Source organism: Fusarium solani (assembly GCF_023522795.1).
Source record: "Fusarium solani strain SB1 chromosome Unknown bctg00000009, whole genome shotgun sequence".
Taxonomy (NCBI): Eukaryota; Fungi; Ascomycota; class Sordariomycetes; order Hypocreales; family Nectriaceae; genus Fusarium; species Fusarium solani.
Genome location: NW_027072144.1, coordinates 1,647,872 through 1,670,961, shown reverse-complemented (window position 1 = coordinate 1,670,961; position 23,090 = coordinate 1,647,872). Strand labels below are relative to the sequence as shown.

At 52.6% G+C, this 23,090-nt stretch overlaps 12 protein-coding genes across 12 annotated transcripts; 5 read left to right on the top strand and 7 right to left on the bottom strand.

The window, feature by feature from the left end:
- Positions 1-87: 87 nt before the first annotated feature.
- On the bottom strand, positions 88-1,796 carry MRS44_013578 (uncharacterized protein; the record flags this gene model as incomplete). The annotated part of the gene is made up of 4 exons (XM_065617047.1): positions 88-1,028; positions 1,069-1,504; positions 1,554-1,646; positions 1,707-1,796. The coding sequence occupies 4 exons, from the start codon at positions 1,794-1,796 to the stop codon at positions 88-90; spliced, it is 1,560 nt and encodes a 519-aa protein (XP_065473119.1).
- A 915-nt stretch (positions 1,797-2,711) lies between these two features.
- Positions 2,712-4,112, bottom strand: MRS44_013577 (uncharacterized protein; the record flags this gene model as incomplete). The annotated part of the gene is made up of 1 exon (XM_065617046.1): positions 2,712-4,112. The coding sequence occupies one exon, from the start codon at positions 4,110-4,112 to the stop codon at positions 2,712-2,714; it is 1,401 nt and encodes a 466-aa protein (XP_065473118.1).
- Positions 4,113-4,645: 533 nt separating this feature from the next.
- On the top strand, positions 4,646-5,806 carry MRS44_013576 (uncharacterized protein; the record flags this gene model as incomplete). The annotated part of the gene is made up of 1 exon (XM_065617045.1): positions 4,646-5,806. The coding sequence occupies one exon, from the start codon at positions 4,646-4,648 to the stop codon at positions 5,804-5,806; it is 1,161 nt and encodes a 386-aa protein (XP_065473117.1).
- Positions 5,807-6,264: 458 nt separating this feature from the next.
- Positions 6,265-6,807, bottom strand: MRS44_013575 (uncharacterized protein; the record flags this gene model as incomplete). The annotated part of the gene is made up of 1 exon (XM_065617044.1): positions 6,265-6,807. The coding sequence occupies one exon, from the start codon at positions 6,805-6,807 to the stop codon at positions 6,265-6,267; it is 543 nt and encodes a 180-aa protein (XP_065473116.1).
- A 1,879-nt stretch (positions 6,808-8,686) lies between these two features.
- On the bottom strand, positions 8,687-9,685 carry MRS44_013574 (uncharacterized protein; the record flags this gene model as incomplete). Its single annotated transcript, XM_065617043.1, has 2 exons — positions 8,687-9,430; positions 9,647-9,685. The coding sequence occupies 2 exons, from the start codon at positions 9,683-9,685 to the stop codon at positions 8,687-8,689; spliced, it is 783 nt and encodes a 260-aa protein (XP_065473115.1).
- Positions 9,686-11,487: 1,802 nt separating this feature from the next.
- Positions 11,488-13,006, bottom strand: MRS44_013573 (uncharacterized protein; the record flags this gene model as incomplete). Its single annotated transcript, XM_065617042.1, has 4 exons — positions 11,488-11,933; positions 11,994-12,163; positions 12,221-12,702; positions 12,764-13,006. The coding sequence occupies 4 exons, from the start codon at positions 13,004-13,006 to the stop codon at positions 11,488-11,490; spliced, it is 1,341 nt and encodes a 446-aa protein (XP_065473114.1).
- Positions 13,007-13,859: 853 nt separating this feature from the next.
- On the bottom strand, positions 13,860-14,294 carry MRS44_013572 (uncharacterized protein; the record flags this gene model as incomplete). Its single annotated transcript, XM_065617041.1, has 1 exon — positions 13,860-14,294. The coding sequence occupies one exon, from the start codon at positions 14,292-14,294 to the stop codon at positions 13,860-13,862; it is 435 nt and encodes a 144-aa protein (XP_065473113.1).
- A 476-nt stretch (positions 14,295-14,770) lies between these two features.
- Positions 14,771-15,601, top strand: MRS44_013571 (uncharacterized protein; the record flags this gene model as incomplete). Its single annotated transcript, XM_065617040.1, has 1 exon — positions 14,771-15,601. The coding sequence occupies one exon, from the start codon at positions 14,771-14,773 to the stop codon at positions 15,599-15,601; it is 831 nt and encodes a 276-aa protein (XP_065473112.1).
- A 280-nt stretch (positions 15,602-15,881) lies between these two features.
- MRS44_013570 (uncharacterized protein) lies at positions 15,882-17,239 on the bottom strand (the record flags this gene model as incomplete). Its single annotated transcript, XM_065617039.1, has 2 exons — positions 15,882-17,009; positions 17,096-17,239. The coding sequence occupies 2 exons, from the start codon at positions 17,237-17,239 to the stop codon at positions 15,882-15,884; spliced, it is 1,272 nt and encodes a 423-aa protein (XP_065473111.1).
- Positions 17,240-17,280: 41 nt separating this feature from the next.
- Positions 17,281-17,532, top strand: MRS44_013569 (uncharacterized protein; the record flags this gene model as incomplete). Its single annotated transcript, XM_065617038.1, has 1 exon — positions 17,281-17,532. The coding sequence occupies one exon, from the start codon at positions 17,281-17,283 to the stop codon at positions 17,530-17,532; it is 252 nt and encodes an 83-aa protein (XP_065473110.1).
- Positions 17,533-20,036: 2,504 nt separating this feature from the next.
- MRS44_013568 (uncharacterized protein) lies at positions 20,037-20,512 on the top strand (the record flags this gene model as incomplete). Its single annotated transcript, XM_065617037.1, has 2 exons — positions 20,037-20,317; positions 20,374-20,512. 2 exons carry the CDS (start codon positions 20,037-20,039, stop codon positions 20,510-20,512), a joined length of 420 nt encoding a protein of 139 aa, XP_065473109.1.
- A 1,620-nt stretch (positions 20,513-22,132) lies between these two features.
- On the top strand, positions 22,133-23,040 carry MRS44_013567 (uncharacterized protein; the record flags this gene model as incomplete). The annotated part of the gene is made up of 4 exons (XM_065617036.1): positions 22,133-22,315; positions 22,572-22,644; positions 22,698-22,867; positions 22,933-23,040. The coding sequence occupies 4 exons, from the start codon at positions 22,133-22,135 to the stop codon at positions 23,038-23,040; spliced, it is 534 nt and encodes a 177-aa protein (XP_065473108.1).
- Between the last annotated feature and the right edge of the window lie 50 nt (positions 23,041-23,090).

The following is a 23,090-nucleotide window of genomic DNA, read 5'->3' as shown; positions in this document are numbered from 1 at the left end:
CAGTCTCAAGCAATATCTGGTGGTAAAACGGCCAACGCAGCTGCAAAATATGAGTGATCCTAGTTCAACACATGGGAAGAGCCTGGATTATTCTCGTTTCAAGTCGCCTGCATCAAGAGCGCCGCAGGGATGAAATCGAACCAGCAGCTCCGGCTTTCGCCAGAATGTCAGCAGTTTCACCTGCCCAAGCCAATCCAGATTCTTATCGACCAGTTCCCAGTCATACGAGTACACCATGGCGGCGAGGGTCATCTTGGCCTCAAGATATGCCAGGTTGACGCCCAAGCAGGCACGAGGCCCAAGAGAAAACGGGCGGCTGGCCTCCTTGATACACCCAGAACCGTCCCCGATCCAACGATCAGGCTGGAAATTATCTGGGTCGGGAAAGCTTCGCGTATCGCGAGACATGACAAAGTTGTCCACTGACACTTCCGTGCCAGGCGGGACATCGTAACCGCCCACCTTCGCACCGGGGCAGGTCCGTGGAAGGCCTAGTGGAACTGGAGGAAACAGACGGAGGCCTTCCTCAACCACGGCATGAAGATATGGGAGCTTCTTTGTGGAATCTCCATCGATCTCATCCTTGGACGAGAAGGACGATCTCACCTCGCGCTGCAGCTTCTCCAGCGCTGTTGGCGTTGTTAGCAGATAGCAAGTCACACCGGCTAGGAAGGTTGCTGTCGTTTCCGATCCGTCCAGCAGCAAGATCTTGGCCTGCTCCGCTAGCTGGTCCTTGTTGAAGCTGCCGCGGCGGAGGATGTAAGCGAAGAAATCCTCACGCTTGCTTGAATTGCTCATCGCGATCCGCTGGGCCACCTTGTCTTTCGTCAGCCTCTCGTGAAGGCTGATACTCGCTTGAAGGTCACTGGGCATGAGCCAAGAGAGAAGAGATTCGGGAACGGATAGTCGTTTGGCCACCTGGAGCAGAGTGAAATGCTTCGTAAATTCCAGGATGAGCGAGACGTAGATGTCTGGTTTCCAATTGGCGACAGACCTGAAGGATTCTCCAAACGTCAGCTCGCCCATGGCTGTCAGCCCTTCGCTCCTCGCATCAGTGGCACATCTTACCGATGATATCAAATGTGAGCCAGTTGTACACAGCCGACATGTCGACGCCTCCGCTCCCCGGGCTGCCATGCTTGCCAATCTGCTCGACGAAGAGCCAGACGTGGCCCCGAATGATGTCCTCGCTCTCTCTCAGGGCTTTCGCGCTAAAAGCGTGAGAGAGGGATCGTCGCTGCGGCCGGTGCTGCTCGGGATCGATCGTGAAGACGATGTCCGGGTGCACGACGGAGGGACCTCGATCGTAAAAGACTCTGCTCTTGAGGAATGGCTTCCTGCCCTCGATGGCGTGGCCGTAGATGTCTTTGTAGGCTTGCGGGGTATTGAAGCTGAGCTCGTTGGGTGCAACCCTGACCACGTCGCCGTATTTATCATGCGCCCGCCTCATGTCGAATGGATAGTTTCCTCCCGCCCACGCTCGGATGAACCAGAGCTGCGCCGTCTTGAATTAGCATTCCGGTTTGCCTGGTCAGGCATTGGTTCCGGCTCACCTGACTGCATGCTGCAAGCTTTGGACCGGGATATCCAGCTAGAGGGTGGAAGCAGATGCGATAGATGGCCAAGGCCAAGAACGCGAACCCTGCCTGTTGAACGAGAAAAGGTTATTACGACAGATACGAGGGGAGTTGGGCCATCTGACGTACCGTTGTGAGCAAAAAGACAAGACCGAGAAGGACGGAACTCTGAGCGAGAATGGATCGAAGAAAGCCATTGTCCAAGACGCTTCGCGACATTTCCGGTGCGACCGGCATAGGAATCAAATTACTCAGTCTGTAGGTCTTTGTTTAACTTGGAGAGCTTGAACCTCCCAAGCGAGCCGAGGACTACAGCCACCTTATGTAGCCTTCTGTGGATTGAGGAAGGAGTGACTTCTCAGTACAGGACTGGCTGAAATTAGCCGCTCGCTGACGAAGACTTTCAAGGCTTGTGCGTACCGGTCATGGATGAGTGCGTCGTAAGCAGTCCTTGCCGACAGTGTACTTGTGCCTGGCGGAATTGCCGAACGCTACTCGTAAAGCAGGTGCTTTGGAGCAAGTCCATCTGCTGGTGGAGTTCGAAATCTGCCGTCCACTTGACTCAGAGTAAGCCGTCCGAGTTATCCAGCTTATAGCTCTCTGCCGTCCATGTGAGTAATGACACTGGACTGCCGCACACGTACGCAATGAGTTCGATGAGTGAGTGCGCAGTCTTTGTCCCGGCTACCCTTCTCTTCTATCAACGTACTCTATTCAACCACGCACCAGGCCGCCATTATTCAAGGAGGATAATAGCAATTTTGAGACACAGTATGATGAAGACAGCATAGTAGACAGTAGGGATGTAGATAGAGCAAGGACGTAACGGTTGCATAGGAATATAGACGTTATTGATTATTACCATAGGCGAAGCAAAGGTATCTTCTACGCAATGATACACTCGGATCATTCTGCTAAGCCTGTTAACGAAGGCAACCGTGAATTAACGGCTCTCATTCTACTATCATATCATACCATATCGAAGGTTCCTTCCGTATGAGAGTAATAGTAGAGAGGATCTTCTATCTCTACAACTGTATCCTGTCCCTGTCGCTCCCTTCAAGTGAATCGAAAGGCGGCGGAAGCCAAGGACCACGTTATGAGCCCGGTGACAGACCGCAAGAATGCGTCGCCCTAGCCGACGGCGTTACCCCTAGAAGCTAGAGCGCCACTTAGCTCCGTGGTTGAAGACCACAGGCCTGCGCCGTTGAGGAATAGCGAACCGATGATAAGAAGACTGTTGAAGAGAGTCAACGAGGCGTTCTGCCAACTGGAGAACTTGACATTCATGTGAAGGGAAAAGATGGCACTGATCCCAAACGAGAACCAAGCTATTGTGACCGCCGAGGTCATTGAGACGATGGAGTCGAATACGGGAATGGCAATCGACAGGACGAAGGACAGCGTCCAAAACGCCGTGGCTATGCTCATCCAAATTGACCATGACCTGGTCGTGTTGACCGATATCTCATGGGCAATTTTGTAGTGCTTCATGACCTCGACGTAGACAAACTTGATTCCAGTGTGGCCGAATGCAAGGCCCTTCGACAACACAGAGGGAATGACGAGTCCGTAAGCAACCTGAGCCAGTATCCCAGGAGCTGACCCCAACGCAGGCGATGCCGTATACTCGCCGGCAAGGCAGTAGATAGATACTGCGACAAATACGTAGAAGCCGATGGAGCTGGCTTCGAGCCAGGCCAGTGCGGCACCGAAGTCTCTCTGCGGGTTGGTCATCTCAGCCATGTAAGACACAAAGCTGACATTTCCGGAGAAGGCGTAGCAGATCTTGAGGCAAGCGTTCAGACCGTCCCTGAATGAGGGTTTCGCAAACCAGACAGGCGCTCTCCTCCACTCGGCCGGGGCGTTCACAGGCCGTCCGGCTGCCAAGGCGGCTATCACGACGATGGTAGCGGCCAGGATGCTGATGCATGATGGAATACCGCTCTGCGAGACGAACCTTGCTGTGCGAGGGATGCAGAGAAACCAGCAGCAGATGCAGCCGATGCCGATGAATGCGGTCGAGCCGAGTGCATCATCACTGAGCAGCGACAACGCCACGGAGAAGGTCACAGAGGCTGACGCGGCGGTCATGACGACCAGGAGGATCATGCCGAACGCCGCCACGCATGCAAAGCCTCGTCCACCGACGATGCGGGCCATGTCGACGATGTTGAGCACATGCGGGTGGCGGTCGTAGAACAGCTTGAGCTCGAAGGCGGTATACCAGGAAAGACAGCCCAAGCCGATGATCGCGACCGTACCCGGGACCAGACCAAGCGTTTTTAACACGCCGGGGAGCGACAGGACGCCGAGGCCGACCTGGTTGGTCAAGAGCACAAAGATGGCATCTCGACGGCTCATTGTCCGAAGGCCGGGGGCCAAGGTGGTGTTGTCGACCACTTGTGGAGCCCGGTCGTCGACATCATGACTGCCGTCTGTAACCCCAATGCTGGTAGTTTCGATGCCGATTGAGTCGCTCCTTGGCGTAGATGAGAACACCGGCTCCTTTGCTTCCTTGTTGTACGAAGCCATGGGTTCGTCTACCGCCTTGCCTGAGGGAGTAGCCTAAAGAGCCCCGGCTCTGGTGTGGTGATGAAGTGCTGATCGGTTGGAGCAGAGCCAGAGGAGACGACTTGCGGTAAATCGGAATACTAATGGGAACACCAATTTCATGTCAAATAGTTTGACTGGGCCCTTTTACGCAAGCTTGAACATCTCCATGTCGTGAATGGTCTGTGTGGTTCTGGGTCCATTTCAGACCGGTCTGCTCCGGTGCCGCATGGCCTGTACGGGCCGGAAAAGATGGAGAAGAAATTACCAACTAGTTCGTCGCACTTCCCATACCGAGCATGTGGTCAAGCATGGGTTTGTCCTGACCCGGGGCCGAAAATAGACGACGTTGGGGTCGTACCCAGGGCTTCGGTAGCCCATGTAACAGCAATGGAATAGAGAGCTAATAAAGCCACGGAGAGTGGTGCACCTCTGTACGCCTTCATTCTTATCTCAAACCTTTTCGGACTGCACACTGGAAATTGATCGCCATCCTTATCCGTCTGCACGCCATTATGCGTTCATCCAGGAACACCAACACCAAGTCGGAGCTTCTGCAATCCCTCCGAGAGCGCTTCAGCCAAGCATCAAACCAGCAGCAGGAAAGGGTCAGTGAAGTGAGAATCGAAAACTGTATCGGGTTCTCCAAGGTCCCCCTTGGCATTGCTGGCCCGCTGCGTGTGGCTACCTCGGCGTTCACGGACGACATCTACGCACCACTCGCCACATATGAACCGACACTAGTGGCAAGCTGTTCTCGGGGATGTAAAGCTTTCAACGCTTCCGGCGGCATACGCGTCGAGGCCCTTGGCAACGGCATGTCTCGAGATCCCGTCTTCGTCTTTGCCAACCCCGGCCACGCTGCTGCCTTCGCCAAGACCTTGCCAACGATGCAAAGCTCGTTCGCTCGATGGGCAGAGGAGACGAGCAAGCACGTGAAGCTTCAGCTCTTCAAGCCCGCTCTGATAGGGTCTCAGGTCCATATCTTTTGTAGCTATGACTGCGGGAGTGCGGCCGGGCAAAACATGGTCACCAAAGCCACGCAATACGCTTGCGACATGCTTCGGAAGTTGTTTGCGGATAAGTACCAGATCCGAGACTTCTTTATCGAGGGGCAGTTGGCATCCGACAAGAAGCCGTCCTGGGGCAACGTCATGAACGCCCGGGGCGTCGAGGTCTTTGCCTGGGGGAAGATCACCCCGGCGGCGTGCCAGTACGTGCTCGGGTGCACCACAGAGCGCTTGTACAGGGCCCAGCAGACCCTGAAAGAAGGGGGCATCCGGAACGGCCAGTTCGGTTCCAACATCAACACGTCAAATGTCATTGCGGCCATTTTCATATCGACGGGGCAAGACCCGGCCAGCACAGCAGAGGGATCTTGGAGTCACCTGACCTCAGAGCTCGACTCGGAGACGGGTGAGTTGACGATGAGCCTCTACTTTCCGTCGCTGCCAGTCGGGACGGTTGGCGGCGGCACTGGATATCCGATGCAGAAGGAGGCGCTCGGGATGCTTCGGTGCGGCGCTGATGGGCCGGGGGACAAGGCTGAACTCGCCGGGATCATTGCTGCGTTTGCTCTCGCGTTGGACGTTAGCACGAGCTCAGCCATTGCCAACAACACTTTTACGGCTAGTCATATGCGCCTAGCACGTGGTGAGGTGGCGGCAAAGTTGTGATGCTGGCTAGTCGATTTTCTGTTGATAGAACCTAGCATGTTGATCGGGATCGCTCTCAACCTCTTTTAATCCCATCGCTTACAGATCAAGGTCGTTGCCTTTTCATGCTGTGATGATGTGCTGATGTGGGGGCAGATGTGTTGTCCCAGTTGAGTTGACTTTGATCAGAGAAAAGGCCAGGGTTGTGGCTTGTTTACTGATAGAGGGGGGAATGATGGAGAAAAGATGCATCGCTCTGTCGTTACTCAGGCATCAAACAACTCTACAGTATTGCTTGGTCAAACACGTGTGGTGAAGTTTTGGACATATATTAACGATGAGGACTATCACACGCCAACTCGACTCTGATTTGATTGAGGACCCTGGTAGGCAACATAGCCGCAACAGATTGGTTTATCGAAGTGTGCACATCCAGTTCGCCAAGGCCGCGATCTGATGAGCTCCCGACATTGACGCAGTCAGTGCCCATCGTATTCTTCATCACCGCGAGCTGCCTCCATCTTGACGCCTTGCAGGTAACTTTTCAGCTGGTCGAGGGTCAAGATGGCTCTCTCTAGTCTATTCACAAGCGAATGGTCCTGGCTCATGACCTGGCTTCCGCCGAAGCTACCCAGACGAGAGCAAGGAGAAGAGAATGGGGCAGATTCCGAGCCCGATCTGATCATGTAGCGGGACGATCTACGCCGCCGGGATTTCCGGACACGATGAAATGTTGCACTCGACTGCGCCGACGATTCTGACGGCGTTCGCGGCGACGCTGTCTCGGCGTACTCCACGACATGGTCTGGAACTACAATGGAATCATCGCCGCTTGAGTCTTCGGTTTCTTCGCAGTACGAGTCATAAATTTCTTCGCTGCAAGAGTCCTCGGTTTCTTCGTCTGCTTCGTCGCGGTCAGGGCTGACTCTAGCAAACTGGGACTCTGTATCCCTACCGGATTTTTGAGAATCCCAACTCTCGTCATCGACGTAGTTAACTGGCCTCGGGATATTGCGGGGCATACTTGCAACAAACTCGGTTCGATGACCTAACCCGGGATGCGATCTGCTTCAGGCCAATAAGGTCGTGGGGTGGGCGCCTAGTTAAACCAGAGACCCAAATCCATAGGCCAGGTACGATTTATATAGGCAACTTGGTCCCGAAAAATTACACCAATGTCTTATTCGAAATCTCTGGTTGCCGGGCTGCTTTCTGGGACACCAAGGACGCGAGGCGATATTAGGTCAGCGCGCAGGTCAGCGCGCAGGTCAACGGCCGGTTTCTAGCGAACTTTGGCAGCATCGCGACGAATAATACCCCATGCCAGAGTTCATTTCGCCCAGTAATGGACAGTAAAGATCCTTCCGTCAGTCGTGGTAGATCCTAACTCGGCCGACGTCAACGATCTAGGCAGTCATTCCTGGCTGCTAGCTGTCCAGCCGAATAGTGTAAGAAAGCAACCTCACACTCGGCCTGCGGTCCGGGCCATTGCACGGTTCTTCACTCTTTATCCACGCGGCCTTTTTTTTTCTTTTCTGCCCTTTTCTGCCCTTTTTCTTCAGAGGAGCCTTTCTCTTGCGTACAGCATCACTCTCTTCATACTCTCGCCTTTTCTCGACAATTCTATCCTGTCTAGGTTGCTTCAGCTCTGGAGGAAGTGAAGATTCGCCATACGCTTGCCAAGATGCCAGGCTCCAGCAGATCCGCCATTGAGCTCTCTATCTTCACAACCCCCAACGGCATCACGATCGTCTCGCCCCTCCTCATCGAACTAAGGAAGAGCCACGAACTGCTTCCAGCGAAGGGTGATGAGGTACGGAAAGACCTTTCGATTTTAGCCCGAACCCTGGTGCAAAGCCTCGAGACTCCACACGAGACAATGGTCAAGCATCGCTGGGCCCAGGCATGATAACTCACAGCCTCTACCATGCCACGCGCGTGGGAGACTAACCTTGCAAGCCTGCTGCTTCCTCTACTGTCATCTTCGGGGCTGAAGTGAAACTGCGGAAGCAAATAACGGGCAACGGGGTCGTGCCTGGGATCACACCAAGCGTTTCCGGCGCACCGGAAGAGTGACAGGACGCCGGGGCCGACCTGGTTGGTCAAGAGCACAAAGATGGCATCACGACGACTCATTGTCCAAAGACCGAGGGCCAAGGCGGTGCTGCCAACCACTCGTGGAGTCCGGTCGTAGGTATCACGACTGCCGCCTGCAATCCCAATGTTGGTGATTTTAACCCTGGTCAAGCTGTACTTTGGTATAGATGAGAACACCTACTCCCTTCCCTATTGTGTAAAGCCATAAGCTCGTCCACCACCTGGCGCGAGAAAGTAACTCAGAAGCTCAAGTTCTGATTTGAGTACAAAGCAATTGTTAACCGATGGCGATCAGGTAAGCGAGGTGCAATAGGCTATATGGATTCGCTCATAGTCAACAATCTGAGCCTATCTGGCCTTCCGGCACCCGTGTTTGAAACAACTTACATTGTGCTTTATGTCTATTACAAACAACTGGCCAAGTTTAAGATGTAAATAGCTATTTGGGACTAGGCAAACAAGGAGGGCTATTCACCAACTGCTCAGCTCTCTTCCAGTGTCTTGTTTTGTTTGTAGGAAGCGTCATTGTGCGTGCATCCTTTCCAGGCCAACAGCGACGGCACGATGTTGCTTACAGTGCCTTCTCATAACGAACAAAGAGCTGTCATAGATGAAAATAAGACCTTTTCCCCTATTCTTTCCCCTTCGGCTCCTAGAGTCCATGTAATTCGTATAGCTCAAAGTCACTGTGCAGAGGCGCCAGAGCTGCGAGCCACGGGACTTCCATCCACGCCTAGCCAGTCTCTCATCCGACCATTGGCTCTTTTACGCTTCACAAAATCTTTTCGCAATTGGAATCACTGGCTAGTTCCTCTCGTGCCAGGGAATCTTTGGCTTCTTCGGCGTGCTGAGAGAATCCTTCTCATATAGGTAAAAGATTTCTGGAGTGCACCGGGAGTGCTTCTTTCCCATTTCAAAGTAATAGCAATGCTCAGTCGTTTCCAGATCATCATCGAAAGATGGCATATACGTTAGATCCAAGGTCCGTAGCTGGAACTCCTCATCCTTGAAGTAGAGTATCTTGGTCCGAAGGCTACCAAACTCGTTCTGGACATACTTGGAAAGGTCATCGACCTGAATAGCACGCCAATAGTTCGGGTCTGAGTACTTCAATATAATATTGGGGTTCCTATAATGAATCTCCATAAACGTTTTATGCTGGCTCCAGTCTATCCTGAGCCACTCAGGAGCAGACTCCCAGGACAGAATGAGATGATGTCTGTGTCGAGAGGCTCCTGTCTGCGCTGATCGCAGACCATTGTAGAGATGCTCGAGATCCTTTCCTATCAAAAATGCGTTTCCTCTGGCAGAAACGGCCTGATTAAGAACCTTGATGTCATTTTCAGCTGAAATAAAACGCCATAAGTCGGTGTGCTTCTCGCAGAACCCTGAGGTTTGTCCTGTATGTGATTCGGGCCTGATGTGCCCTGCCATAGTATGCGTTGCGTGGAAAGATAGAGCCGTGGTTGGGCCAGCAGGTCGGTTGATGATATTTATGTACCAGCTAGGATCGTTCTGGATAGCAATGCGTTTTACTCTGGCAAAAGCCTGGACGGAAGTGTTCTAACGTCCAGCAAAAGACGCATCCCCCCTCACCTCATCACCACGCGCCAAGGCGGACACATCACTTCGATCTTATCTTTGAAATCCGATACAGCAGAACCAACCAGGGGGTGTACAAAAAATGCAATGTAACCCAAGAGCCAGAAAGAGATTCGGCGTATGCGTCACCCTTCGGCTGGTGTTTCTGCGAGAGTGCCTCACTGCAGCCCCTAGGCAGCCTCCACCAAAGCGGGTGGCCATATCTGACCGTGTTCCTGCAGCCCATTGCACTTCTTGGCAAGTGACCATAGGTCGCAACGCTGAGAAGGACCCTAGTGGCAAAAAGGGGCTTTTACCTTGCATTTTTTGTACTACGCTTTTGTCACATCACAGATGTACGTTATGGGACTCACCGCTGGGATGCAAGCCCAAAAGTCGCTCCATTCCGAGTTCCCAGTCTAACAGAACAACTAGAGCGCGACGTAGGGTTTGCCTATCGAGTGCAAGCCAGATCTCACGATACGTGTCAACGCCCCTGGCTGTTTCAGACTTGACGGTCAGTATCACTTGAAAATACGGGGGCGAGGGCTCTGAGAGAGCTTGAATTCAAAGACTATGTCTGAGAGAGGCAGCCCTGTCAGATGATGGCAGTTACATCGGGGCAACATCAGACATCAAATGTGAATGTCAGTGTAAGCAGCATGAATGCGAACTGTGACCGGCCAGCATGAATCTGCGTTCATTTCTAAGCGGTTTGCTTCGGTGTCGAATAGCCAGCAGGAACCGAGAAGGGTTAGGGGATAAGTTTTCAGCTAGTTCAGGATAGCTCCCATACCGAGAATGCAGCAAAAAGTAAGGCTACCTAAACCCGGGGGCGTAAGTCTCGTCTGATAATGTGCCGAAGGTAAAGGGCGCAACCAATTTGTATTGATGGCTGAGTAGCTGGTAAGTATGAATGTGCAATGAGCGTGGTCTATATAGCTGTGTCTTTCTTGACCAAGACGTCTGGGCTCCGGTCTAGGGTAGGGCCGAGTCGTGCGAGGTTTGGGCCTCCTTCGCCGCTTGTCCCTTGTCATGGACGTGACATGGGTAGTGTCTGAGGCGTCGCCTGGTCAATAGAGCAAACACGGAATACAAGATGAGAGACTGCATGAGGCTATGGCTGGCTAGTATGTAATTGAACAGGAAGAATCGGAGAGGACAAAGTATCCGACCACACAACCAGGTTAAGGTGCCACATACCAATTGTCAACATAAGCGCAGCTGTCAAGTCCAGGATAAGTGATACTTCTGCAGTTTCAGCCAGCAAATTCTTCCTAGCATCACTAACAAGCTACTTCCTTAAGCAATGGTCTTCAAAACTCGAAGATCTACTTTTCTCTAAGGGGGAGGAGGGGGGAGAGGGTTTGAGAACCTCTCGCTTGCTAGGAGAAGTTGCATAGTAAAGAGGATTGAACGATTAAATAGTTGCTTAGAAAAGGTAAATACCTAAAGGCCAGAATGACTGTTATTCTATATTGCCTGTCTGGAGATGATGATACCAAATATAGCGATCGTTCATAGCCTCTTGTAAGAGAGCTGATGACTAATTGTATTGAATGATGCCTATGCGGTACTGAGCTACCCTACTACTTCCCCCCAACACGCTCTTTACCTAGATTTGTTGAATATGTGGGGTGTCACGTGTGGGTCAAGAATCTTAAGATTAAAAGCAGGTCCTTCAGGGGCAGATACTGAACGAGAACACGAACACAACACGAATACACTGATTCAACCAATGGACCGAGTACACGTACTGTCTGACAAGATTGTCCGCACTGCCGCCTTACCACACAACTCACTATACACACACCATAGCGGCTGGTAGTCTCCTACAAGCATCATCAGGCAAGTTGAAGACCTCGGGACCGGATTCTACGCTATTTTTAATATACTGCCTCTATTCGTATAGATAAATGCATATATACACAGAGAAGAAAATCACACATGTGCTATATCTAATCTAATCGAAAACGGCACATAAGCACAAAGACGCAAACATACCCCTTTCGTTAGAGCAAGACTCAGGCAGACAGCTGGTACAAGCTGCTGCCCTTCTCAGCCAAGACAAAGCTCTCCACCCACTCGCGGACAGTAGCATCGCTCAGACCGGAGCTGAGGTCGAAGTCGTCGGGAAGCTCCTTGATAGCGACGCTCGAGGTGCGCCCATCAAAGACGGTGGCGACCTTGATGAACTTGTCGACAGGGCGGACAAAGTAGTCGGAGCTGCCAGCGCCCTTCTCGAGGTGGAATGTGCTCTTGCACTTGGTATCACCGGAGGCGAGCACCTCGTAGATATCCACCTCGCCGCAGCCGGTGGTCCAGCAGCTGCAGCCACCGTATTGCAGGGTGCGGGGAATCCGCGCGTTGAGGGCCCAGAGGGCAGGCATGTCACCGTTGAAGCCGCGGTCGCCGTCAAGGGGCATCTTGAAGTGGAAGAGAAAGACCTTGTTGGCACCAGAGAAGCCCTCTGCAGCGAGAAGTCAGTGACTGATCTTGGAGGTTACCACGATGTCGAAGGGGCACGCACTGTACGCGACCTCAGGGACGCGAGAGTAGCCGCAGCTCTCGTCGCACCTGTCAGCGCTGAATATGGCGAACTCCTTGTTGGAGGGAATGTAGACATCCTTGAGCACCTTGGGAGAACCAGAACCGCCGTTGCCGTCGGCGTTGAGGTAGGACAGAGAGTTGCCCCAGGTGCTATGTACTCTGTCAGTGCCAACTTGAACCAAAACGCTTAACGTGTTGTCAGCTCACTTGTCGAAAATTCCAGAGCCATCACCGCCGTAGTTGCCGAGGAAGACTACATTATCGGCAACCTGCTGCTCGGCGTTGTAGTAGGCGGTGCGCTGCCAGTCACCTCCGGCAGGAGGCTTAGTCTTTGTCTTGCCCGGAATGTTAACCTTCTTGCTCACGTCAGGCTTGGGCTTGGAGGATCCCGGCTCGGGGGGCCGCTCGACAGGTTCAGTAACGGCGGCGGGATCGGGAGCAGTAGGAGCCTGCGTAGAAGGGACGTCGCCAATGTAGCTGTTCTCCCATGAGACGACCTTGCCGTCAATAGTAGCGGTCACCCATTCGGCACGCTTCTTCTTCTTGCGCTGCTCATGGAAGTGATGGTGGCCGTGGCGGCGAGCGTGGGCATGAGGAGACGGGGCATTGTCGCGCTTCTTGTTCTCGGAGCCCAGGCTGTAGACGGCAAACCCCTTGAGGTTGAAGGGGCCACGGACGTGGACGGAAAGCTATAAGGCCGGGGTTTAGTTTAGTGATGGGAGTTATTACAAGCCTGGCCGACTTACCTACATCCTCATCAAGCGGCGCAAGGGGACCGCTGTAGGGAACATCTTCCTGAATACATCGGCCATCGTTGGTCATCTCGGAGACGGCCTTGTAAGTGCCACTTCCTGTAAACCCCTCGTAGAGGATCTGCTGGACAGCACCGCAGAACCAGTTGCCACCCTCATTGAGCGCAGTACCGGTGCATTGTTGAGTCAAGGCTGAGACCAGGCCAGCAGCGGCCAGTATAGCAGGAGTGATGAACTTCATGTTCTTCTCGGCTGAGTATCTTTCGCAGATACGGAATATCTCAGGTGGGCTTGTGGGGCTTGTTTCCAAATCTGTCAAATAATTGATCGAGGCTCCCGAGCCAGAGGGTGTTTCGGAACTCAGTTGCGTCTCACCGACTGGGGCCAAATAGATGGTGGAATTGAAAGAGCTATGCAGTCGATTTTAAAGAGTGATTCAAGTAAAGGAGTAGATGGTGAGTGTTTCTGTCACCAAAGAGTCGTAGTGAGCGACAGATGTTTTGAACCGGCTTTTAAATGAGGATTCCCGTCTTCTCGAAAGAAACAAGAGACTCCGGGGGCGGTCCCAAGGGCCAATTGGTCTGCTGGAGATGGACAAGGGTTGTTTTAGAGACTAAAAAGACTATATGAATGGTTAAGGCCTGAGGCGCCAAGCTCCGCCCGGTGCTCTGCTCGGGGCTCTGCTTTGACCTCGGTAAAAGCGGTATTGGCCTGAAGCTCACGCCCCAGAAAGTTCTTGAAAGTACTCCTATCTAAGCATGATCTGACCCTCTTTTCTGAGCATTCTGGGTAGCCTTGCTCCTTTTTCACTTATCATTGGTTATTCTGTCGAGAAATGACTGGATGCAGCAACCTGCTGAGAGCAACGCCGTCGGGCTAACAAACTTGGGCGGTGACGACGATAGTCTACCTCCGCTAACCAGGTGGAGGAAGTTCACTCGCCGGGAGCATGGCACGACCATGTGTCGCCGGTTAAAGCCAACTTGGCTGATACCGTGGCATCTCAATAGAGTGGTGACATATCTAAGATCATCCTTGACGTGCTCAGCTGAATGGAAATTGATTGTGATGCTCTCGCTGTCAACTATATGCCACTATGGCTCGGGGTTGTTCTGGCTCGGAGTCTCGCAGTCTCTTGAGGCCTTCATCTCAAAAACTCCCGCAAGTTGGGCGTCAATCCTCGCACAGAGTGTCTCCACATCCTCATCTTTCCTCTCCGTATCCACATCGCCGTCATCCGACGGGGGGTGAACCACGATGTCAGGCACACCTGGGTTGCTGTCGTCTCCTCCAGCCAATGTCGTGTTCATTTTATTGCCGCTGTCCACCGACATTGACTCAAGCCGATCGTGTGCATCCGCTCCTTGGCCTCCGCCAGCGCTAGGGGCATAAGAGGTCTTGTTCTTGGCCCATTTTTGTCGTCGCAAGTAAGCATACGATGTCCGGCTTCGTTGTGACTGCTTCCTCGTTCCCGAGCTGCCGCCAAATGGCCTGCGCGGGCAAGGACTTGTAGCGATGCGGGTGGACATTGGTTTCTTCATCTCCGTCGACATCAAAATCAGTGCAAGCCCACACGAAGGCGTGACACGAGTCTACTTATAGATGAGAAACTATCTGCACGCGTAGCTACACTCATGATGTGCCATGACGGATAGGTCCAAGTCCAGCAATGGCTTCTTCATTGGGGGGTCAGCCGGCAACCAGCCAGGAATCGATCGGGTTTTCCTTCCCTTTCGAACTCGTCTTTTTCATCTACTTTAGACTTCTTCCCTAAACGCGAGCAAGGCTCTTTCGGCGGGCCCCAGCGTCCATGGTAGGCCTCCGTGCCGGGCCCTCTTACACTATGGCAAGCCTCGAGGCGTCAACGGGGGGGATGGCAACGGCAAGCAGGATATAAGAAATGGCAAGGTATCCGAAGCGCTCTGTTCGCTCCCTCCCCTCTCCCTAGCGCCGGTCGACCTTATCCCCGCCGAGCGAACCCTCGAATCTGAAAAATGCTGATTCGATGGCGTCAAATTACGTGCACAACCATGGGTTCTCGCCTGCCGGAGTCATAGATGCAGAGAACGAAGAGTCAAACACGGACGCCAGGGGTACCAGGGACAAGGCCATTTCATGCTTCCCACACTTCTGCCGCCTTCCAGTCGAGGTCCGACTGATGATCTGGAAGACGGCCTTTGACGCCGTAGATCCTGCCGTAGTCGTCTGCTCCTTCTCCGAAGGCCGCCACAGAGCTTCGGTCAATCACCGGCACGCGAAAGCCAGCCGTCTACCGCCTGTAGCGCTGGTATGCCGTGAGGCGAGGAGAGAGTGGGTCCAATGCACGCGGTCGAGCAGGTCCCCCAGTTGGCTCCCCGAACGTGTTTATGTGCCCCGAACGGTGTTTCTTGTTCCCGCGGCCACAGTCGTCGGTTCTCGGTTAAGAGGGCTCAGTCTGTCTATAGCACACATCGCCATCGACATTGCCGACAGTCCCGACGTGTTCCTGATTTTTGAAGCGCTCGCCCGTTTCCCTCGGCTGAAGACCATCATCATTGTCGTGCCCTCCGGCGCCGTTGACGAGACTCAGGTTGTCGAATGGCAACAAAGGCTAAGGGAAGACTCGCATACACTGCAAAAAATTGGCGCTTTAGTAGATGGCCCATCGAGCGACGGCGAGTGGCACAAAGGGACCTATCTTGGATGGCTGCTCCGCAATTATCTGCAAGGCCCGCAGGTGAAGGCGTTTTACTCGCGGGACAACAGTCCCCGTGTGAAGCTCTATATTGACCGGTCAGGATGGTCTCAAACGACGGAGGAGAACCTGGAGCAATCTTGGTCTCTCTTTCTTTATTAAAATACATCCAGTTGTAATAAAAAATTGATCATTTATTGTGCCATTAAGACTGAGCCCTTTGTGTGGTAACGCGCCCATCAGTGTTCTCCAGTAGCCCAAGTATTGAATAGTTACCCTACACCTTCCTTCATTCTCACTTTTTTTTTTTTTTTGAAAAACTATACACCCCCCACCCACACACACACATATTTCTTTTTTTTTTCTTTTTTTTTTCCTTCCCCCACTTCCCTGTACCGGAACCTGCTTCTCCATTTCAATGAACCCCTCATCTTTATTTCACTTAAGCTAGTACGGGGATCGACATGTTTACTGGTGCACGAGGTTCTCTTATCCCGCCAAAATCTTGGTAGGGGCCCAAGTTCCATCCTCTTTCAGCGATCAGGCCGACTAAAGCTTGTTGCATGGCCACCAGCACCTCTTCCGGCGTGCAGCGGTACGGCGTTTGGGTCGCGGTGACGGGCGGGTTTGGCGATTGTGCGGAGGCGATTGGCGCTGGTTGCGATGCTCTGGTCGTCTCGTCGTTGGGATTGGCCGTAGGCGACCAGTTCGGTTCGGGAGCTGGCTGCGGTGCTGACTCGTCGGCTGTGGTCGCGCTGCTGGTCTGCCGGTTTCCGCCAGCTGCTTCATGAGGAGATGCAGCTGACGCAACGGCGCTGGTCGCAGACAAGCTCGCCGTGGGCGCCTTCGGACTAGGACTGCCCGGGGGCTCTTGCAGCTCGCCGGCATTGCTGAGCATGTCCATGGCCATGTCAATGTCCAAATTCAGATCGCTGAGGCCGTCCACGCCAAAGCCCGCCGTGCCCTGAAAGCCTGCCATGGACATGTCCATGCTCATCCAGGCGTCGTCGCCGGCCATCATCGCGATGAATTCGTAGGGCCCTGACTGCTCCTGGGGCTCTTCGAAGTGGATTGGCTCGCCTGCTCCATCATGCATGAAAGCTGCGCCGCCGTCTGCCGCCTCATAGGGCTCACCTTCGGCGTCATGTTCAATCGCAGCAGGTGGAGATGTCCGTGGTTCCTGTTGGCGACGGAACACATCCTGGTCGTGATCCGCTGCAGAAACGGCAAGACCAGTCGGGGCAATCTCTTCGTCGACGCCGTCGTCCTCGGGCTCGTCACGTTCGTTGTCATCGCAGTTATCCAGCGGTCCAACGATCGGAGACGCTGGGGTACCCGGCATGCTCCATATGCTCGCACCCCGATCCCCAAGTACTGACTCGCTTCCCGCGACTGTGATCTGCGTGAGGGCTGGAGAGGCGTGTGATGCTCGCTGGGCATCCGCAGGTGGCTTTCTGCGCCGCAGGTTGCGCTCCGTTGTCTGCTTTTGCACTCTGTAGGGCTTTGCTTCGGCCATCTGCTTCCTTTCTTTCGCCGTGTGTCGGACGAGCTCGCCATCATCGGACTCGACCTGTCTTTTCAGTATATCTCGTATCTGTAATTGCCGCCATCATTAGCCATCCGTCGAAAAAGGGTACCGTGTGGCTTTGTGCGTACGATTGCGTTCGCCTCTGGCAGCGGTTCACCGTCTGGGTTGTAGACTGAGCCGTCCCAGAAGTCGTGGATCTTGTTGTAGAAGAACAAGATGGCCGTAGTGTTGCATTCTTTGCCAAACTTGTAATTCTTGTGTATCGCAGTCATGCCTCTCTTTCGCATCACCTGGCCCACCCACGCAGGATCCCATGGCCGAGGCCCTTTCGGACGAGACCCTGCTGGATCAGGGTCTCCTGGATGCTCCCGTCTTAGGCCGGGCTCTCTCGGGCGAGACTCTTTCGGGCGAGAAGACCCCTTCGAACGAGGCTTCCTGCAGGCCATCCCGTGCCGTTGACGAAGATGTTTTTGGCGGACGTTTCTCCTCTTCCAAGAGCGAAAACAACTACCACCTCAACCCATTTCTTTTCGGTCATCTCGCCGGTATCGTGCCCAGTTTTTGAACAGTCGTGCGGAATCGTCTAGGTGCGATATCGAGTCTCGAAACGGACGGCCGCTGTCCCCGACGGGCCATTGCCAAGGTTGGCCACTGTGAAGTCCATTCTGGACGACCCATGCTCTCTGTCGCCAGGTCAATTTCGCCATATTCGCTCGTTACCAGAATGTCGGGACGGTGTAAAGGTCGAGATAGGCCAGAAGATGGGATGGGAGGGGAATATGAAGGAAGTCCACATTGGACGTCTTTTAGAGCCAACAGTAAGTGACAGTCGGCGAGGGGTCCTTTCTCCCCGCTTGTCCCCGCCTTGCCTTGTTCAGTCGCTTTCGGATCCCTGTTGGGGTACGTGCTTGACCAGATCGAGATTGGCCGTTGCACTCGCGCATCGAAATCCCACTTACGATTGAATTGTGCGGAGGATTATCCCCCACCCTCCGGTGCCCACTTGGTGAAGCCACGAAACGAAATGCTACATTATGGCTGAATCGGCGCAATCACTGGTCATCACGGGGAGGGCTTCCGATCAGACCACGTCTGTAGCGTCTCCATCGGCCTCGGAATGGTTCCTATAACCCACCTGCGATGCTCCCGCTCTGGTCACGTCAGCTAATAACGGCCGGTAGCGGCCTCACTAACTTAGCTGCTTGTGCGCATGGAGCGAGATCTCCACACTCAGTTGAACCGCGGCAGTGTTGCCATCGAGCAGTTGCACCGGCTCAGGGCCAATACACGGCGCCACTGGCACCGCTATAGCCACCAGGAGGCCTTATAAGCCGCTATGAAGAAGTGAAAGCTTGGTTCTCCGTTTCGCATGCTCAATTCTACATCGTCAGGGAACGGGCTCAGACATGGCATTTGTGCACCCCAGGACAATTGAGTGAAATAGAGGCTCTCATACACGATAGGGGCTCTACGGAGATTAACCCACCCCACTGTTCAGCAACACAATATTTCGTGCATCCTCACTGTCTCATTTTGGCTGTTGCGTTGCATCTCACATACGGCATTCTGTCACCTTGACCTCTTTCGCCTTGAAGAAAATCTCCACAAAGGATCCTACCTCATTTGTGGGACCGCCCACCTCGCGGAACCGGACATCTTGGAAAGCATCCCCCACACATGGTTATGAAGATGTTCCCTTCCACTGCGACGGAGAGCTGCAAAGGGCCCGAGATGCCGAATTAACCCTCGAGCGTTCCTTGAGACCAGAGCTGCGTGTCATGCTCAGATCTGGCCATTTGCGCGCGGCTCCGCAGCTTCGTTACGCACAAAGCCCTTCTCAAGGGCTCGATGATCCCTAGTCCCTTACCCCGAGAATCAGGTCCGTAGCGCCGAGTAGTTTGAGCAATTTCAGTGCGTGTATTTTGGTATCGTATATTCTCGACCTCATGGTCAAGCTACCGAACTGCTCTCTTTTCTGGAGCGTTGAAAAAAAAAAAAAAAAAAAAAAAAAAGAGCAAGTAACGTGACCGCGTCTGCATGCAGGTGTTGCAATGCAGGTATGACAGCCGAATCGAACCCTTGCGCAGCACGCACGATCGGCGGGGTGGTACGTCGCTACAACGGTCAGAAAATTCTTTCCCAGGATCCCTGCATGTGCACGAGTCGTACGGAACGAGGCCCTTCTTTTTTGGCTCTCTGCCACAGCACGCGTTGATAGACTAATTCAGTGGAGAAAAGTCTATATTGGTTTTCCCTGCGCTTTGCCCTCCTTCTGACTCGGTGCCTCCGACTGCCCTCGTAATCTACGTGACCTGTCAACTTCCTTCATATGGGGCCATTTACATCGATTTGTCATTTCGTAGCCACACTAAACATCATCCATCGTTGCGGCTGATTCCCGACGTGATGATCAGTCCCGCTTGTCAAAGTCAAAGTGGCCCTGGCTGCAACTGCCGCTTCTATTGGAACCACTCTAATTTCAGCACTTTCCCACCCCGGCCCGTCAAGGATGAGTTCCCCGATAGGACCGCCGAATTCGCCGCTTTTCAGCTTTCAACATGGTAATGACACCCCGGCGCGAAACGGCTGGCACCCACCCACCAGCACACGCCCAGCGAGTCCAGGCGGACAACAGTGGCCCTTTTTTGCCCTTCCAGTCCCAGCTACAGAGAAGAACAAGTAATGGAGTGAGGCATAGCACAACGTCGGACGGTTGATGGGTAAAAGGCTCGCAGCTCGTTTTGCAAACAATGGCAGCTCCGGCGCGCGCGGATACAACAGCCAGTTTCTGCTGTTCTTGGGTGAGGAGACCATACAAGACAAGCAGCTGCCCGAGCCTGCCAAGAGCCATCCTTGAGGCTGCACCCAGGACCCTTGCTGTGCATGTTGGTGGCGTTCATCATTACCGGTTCAAGCTGCACAGTACCGCACAGCCGAAGTAGGTCGACAAGTATATATTTCGAATGCTGCCGATCGCGCCCGATAATCGAGCGGTTTCATGCTCAGCTTCACATGTCCATTTTTTTCTAAGCATCGTTTTCGCTCCCAATTTCGACCGCGCATCCCGTCATGAAGCAATCTTCGCGAAAGCATCATTCTAGCACTCATGACTCTCGTGCACGACCATACCCCTCAGCCCAGCAACGGACAGAGCGGAAGTTACGCCGATCCAAGGTTCGGCCTCGTCACTCACCGGATGTGGACCCACCTAGGTCGACTCATTCGAGACTAAAGAAAGTGGCCCGGCGTGATGCGCAGACCGCCGGCAATGATCGAAGAGGGAGCTACGGGCCGCGGTCTCCATCCGATCAGACACCAGAAGGGGAAAGCTCCGACTATGAGTCTGAAAGGTTCGTTTCATACCAGCATAGAGAGCTGCTCTCGTAGGCACAAGCTGAACAGACAGAAGAGGCGATTATGGCGGCAATTATGATGGCGACTCTGCTAGCGATTCCGGCGAGGAGAATACCAGTCCGAGTCGTTCAGAGCTGGAGCAGCTCAAGGATCTGATCATTGAGCTTGGGAGGGAACAAAGCCAACAGTGATTCTCTCCAACACCCCTCCCACTTGGATTGCCCTTGTTGCCAATTTGTCACATTTAAAGCATCGTGTGCTAACCCTTTGTTTTCCTTAGAATTCTTGACATGGACAAAAGGTCTGTTCTCTAAATAGTGCGAGCGATCTCGCGTTTCCTTCCTTTCTATGCTAACCGTTATACAAAACAGAACGAGGGAATTGGCTCAGCAGTATGTTTCAGTCTTGGATTTTTGCTTTCTCTTTTTCTCTGACTTAGTTGCTTGTAGGGTCTCCGCATTGCGCAACCAGTGAGTCGTCACTTTTATCTAAGAAAATATATTGAGAGGCTGAATGTTACAGAATACAAGAGCAGCCGCAGGTATTGGCCGCCACAATCTTGTCACCCCTTATGCAGCGGACGTTCTCTATAACGCAACGAAAACAAGACCAAGCGCATCATGGAGGAACGGGAGAACATGGAACGATAGACCCAATGGAGATGTTTGGCACAGGTGGCGAACCGTTTGGTTGATGGGTAACGCGATCGCGACGGGCTTTCTTAAGTCCAGTATATTGTTGTTGAAACGTTCAAGTCTTTACATAACGGCGTCACGGCAATGTGTTCCTCAAAGACGCCTTTCATCTATTAACCTGGATTGAAGAGCAGGTTGACATCGGTGTCCAAAGGACCCATCAGAGAATTGTTTTGTCACTTTTTGCTCATTTATATGTGATATCATCTCAAAAGTGTTAACTTGCAACCTTGTGCTCGTTTTGAGTGCGGATTGCAGGTTGTCTATTTCATGCTTGAGCTTCTGCGATTCAATAGGCAGTTATTTGTCCACAATCTCTGCGGGAGCAGCGCCTCGGCAATGCCATGACCTTGGTGAGGGCATTGACGCTATCTTGTTTCTCGCCTTTGGAGTTTGGCTTTGGTATCAATCAAGCACTATATGGCAAGGAACAGCCAGTGTAGACCCTCTTCCGCATACTTCGACTTTAACTGCACACTTCTTGCCAACAGTAGGGGGATCTGGTGCTTTGTAAACACACAAAGCATGGAAGTTCGTGTACGGGCTATGGACGATGTAATTCTACTTAAAGCTTGCATTTTCTTTTTTCTAATGATTTATTTTCCTATCAACTTCTTTCACCGCCTCAATGCTGTGGCATTGCTGGCTATTTGCTTAGGAAGACGCCGATTGTGATAGGAAGCAACGGGCATATCAGAAGGCTGTGCAGTTTGCCAGCCATTTGTTACGCTCCATGGTCATAGAGTCGTTCGCTTTGTTGCAGATAAATTCAATTTGGTTCGCGACCTCTTCCGACTTTTCCAAAGTTTGATAAATCAGCAACCAGTTGCGTTGCAGGCTATCAAGGCTGGCCTCTAGACCTTTGATATCTTCACATAGGGCCTGCACACTGAGCTCCTCGTCAAGTGGAGTTGGCATGGGTAAAGAAGGAAGAAGTTCCTCTAACTCGAAAGGTTCGTCTGAATAAAGACTGGAAGGTGGCCGAAATTCTGGGTCCATGCCGACGAATATGGAAGTTACAAAGAACCAGGTGTCTGAGGGAAGACTAGAAGATGGCATATGATTATAAATAGCTCCGACTTGATTTTATTTTTCTCCAAAAACGTTTTCTTGACCATGGTTCTTCAGCGCAAGCGTCCTTTCTATCGGGAAGTAAAGCCCATTCCGGCTCTTCCTGCTCTCAAATGTTATTTGAATAGGCGTCCTGAAGCGGATTATCACCCTTACTACCAAATTCAACCTAACTCAACGACATGGGTCGGCCGACATCGCCAAATCATGGCTCGCCAATTGGTCACGGTAAGAGAACTGAGGAGAACAGCACTGTCAGACATCCATAGGCTTGCCTGCATTTTGCATGACAATATCGCACGACCTCTCTCTTTCTATCACACCGGCAATCAATTCTTTGTGGTCCAAGAATATTTATACCTTGACATATTTGATCTACTTCCGTTATCTGCGATGGAAGTGTCCTGTGTTATGAAACAGGTGGGCTAAGTCCCCGCACTTACAAGCAATTTCTGATCTCGAGAAGGTCACTTGTGGCCTTCAGTGTCTCAAAGAGCAGTCCGTCATGTTCGGTATCGACAGCATCCGAGTAGATTTTAACGGCGTGGTAAAGATAGGTCAGCACGCAGTATCCACTGATTAGCAGTAAGACTTTGCTGACACTGCAAAGTGTTTGACTGGGATTTGGAGTCCTGCGTTGAGGGCATGTTTCTGGAGGCCAACGAGGGTTATTTGGTGGCGTATCTTGAAGAAATTCTAACAACTATGGAGCATAGTTGTGGTCAATTACCCTCAGCTGCGATGGATTTCCTTACGCCGAAGGTGCTGCCGGCGATGAACGTAAGTATATGCTTTTTTTTTTTTTTTATTAATTTTCTTTTTAGTCTTGGACTTACACCTCATAGCACCCTTTCATTTCCCACGCTGGCGGTCCTAGTGTGTTGAAAATGCCCATAAAATTCGCAATTCAGAGGAAAATCTTGGCTGGTAACCTACATGGAACAGTCCGTTAGCTATGGCACCCCAAACCCCGAGATTTGGAGGAACTTTTTCATAAAGCAGC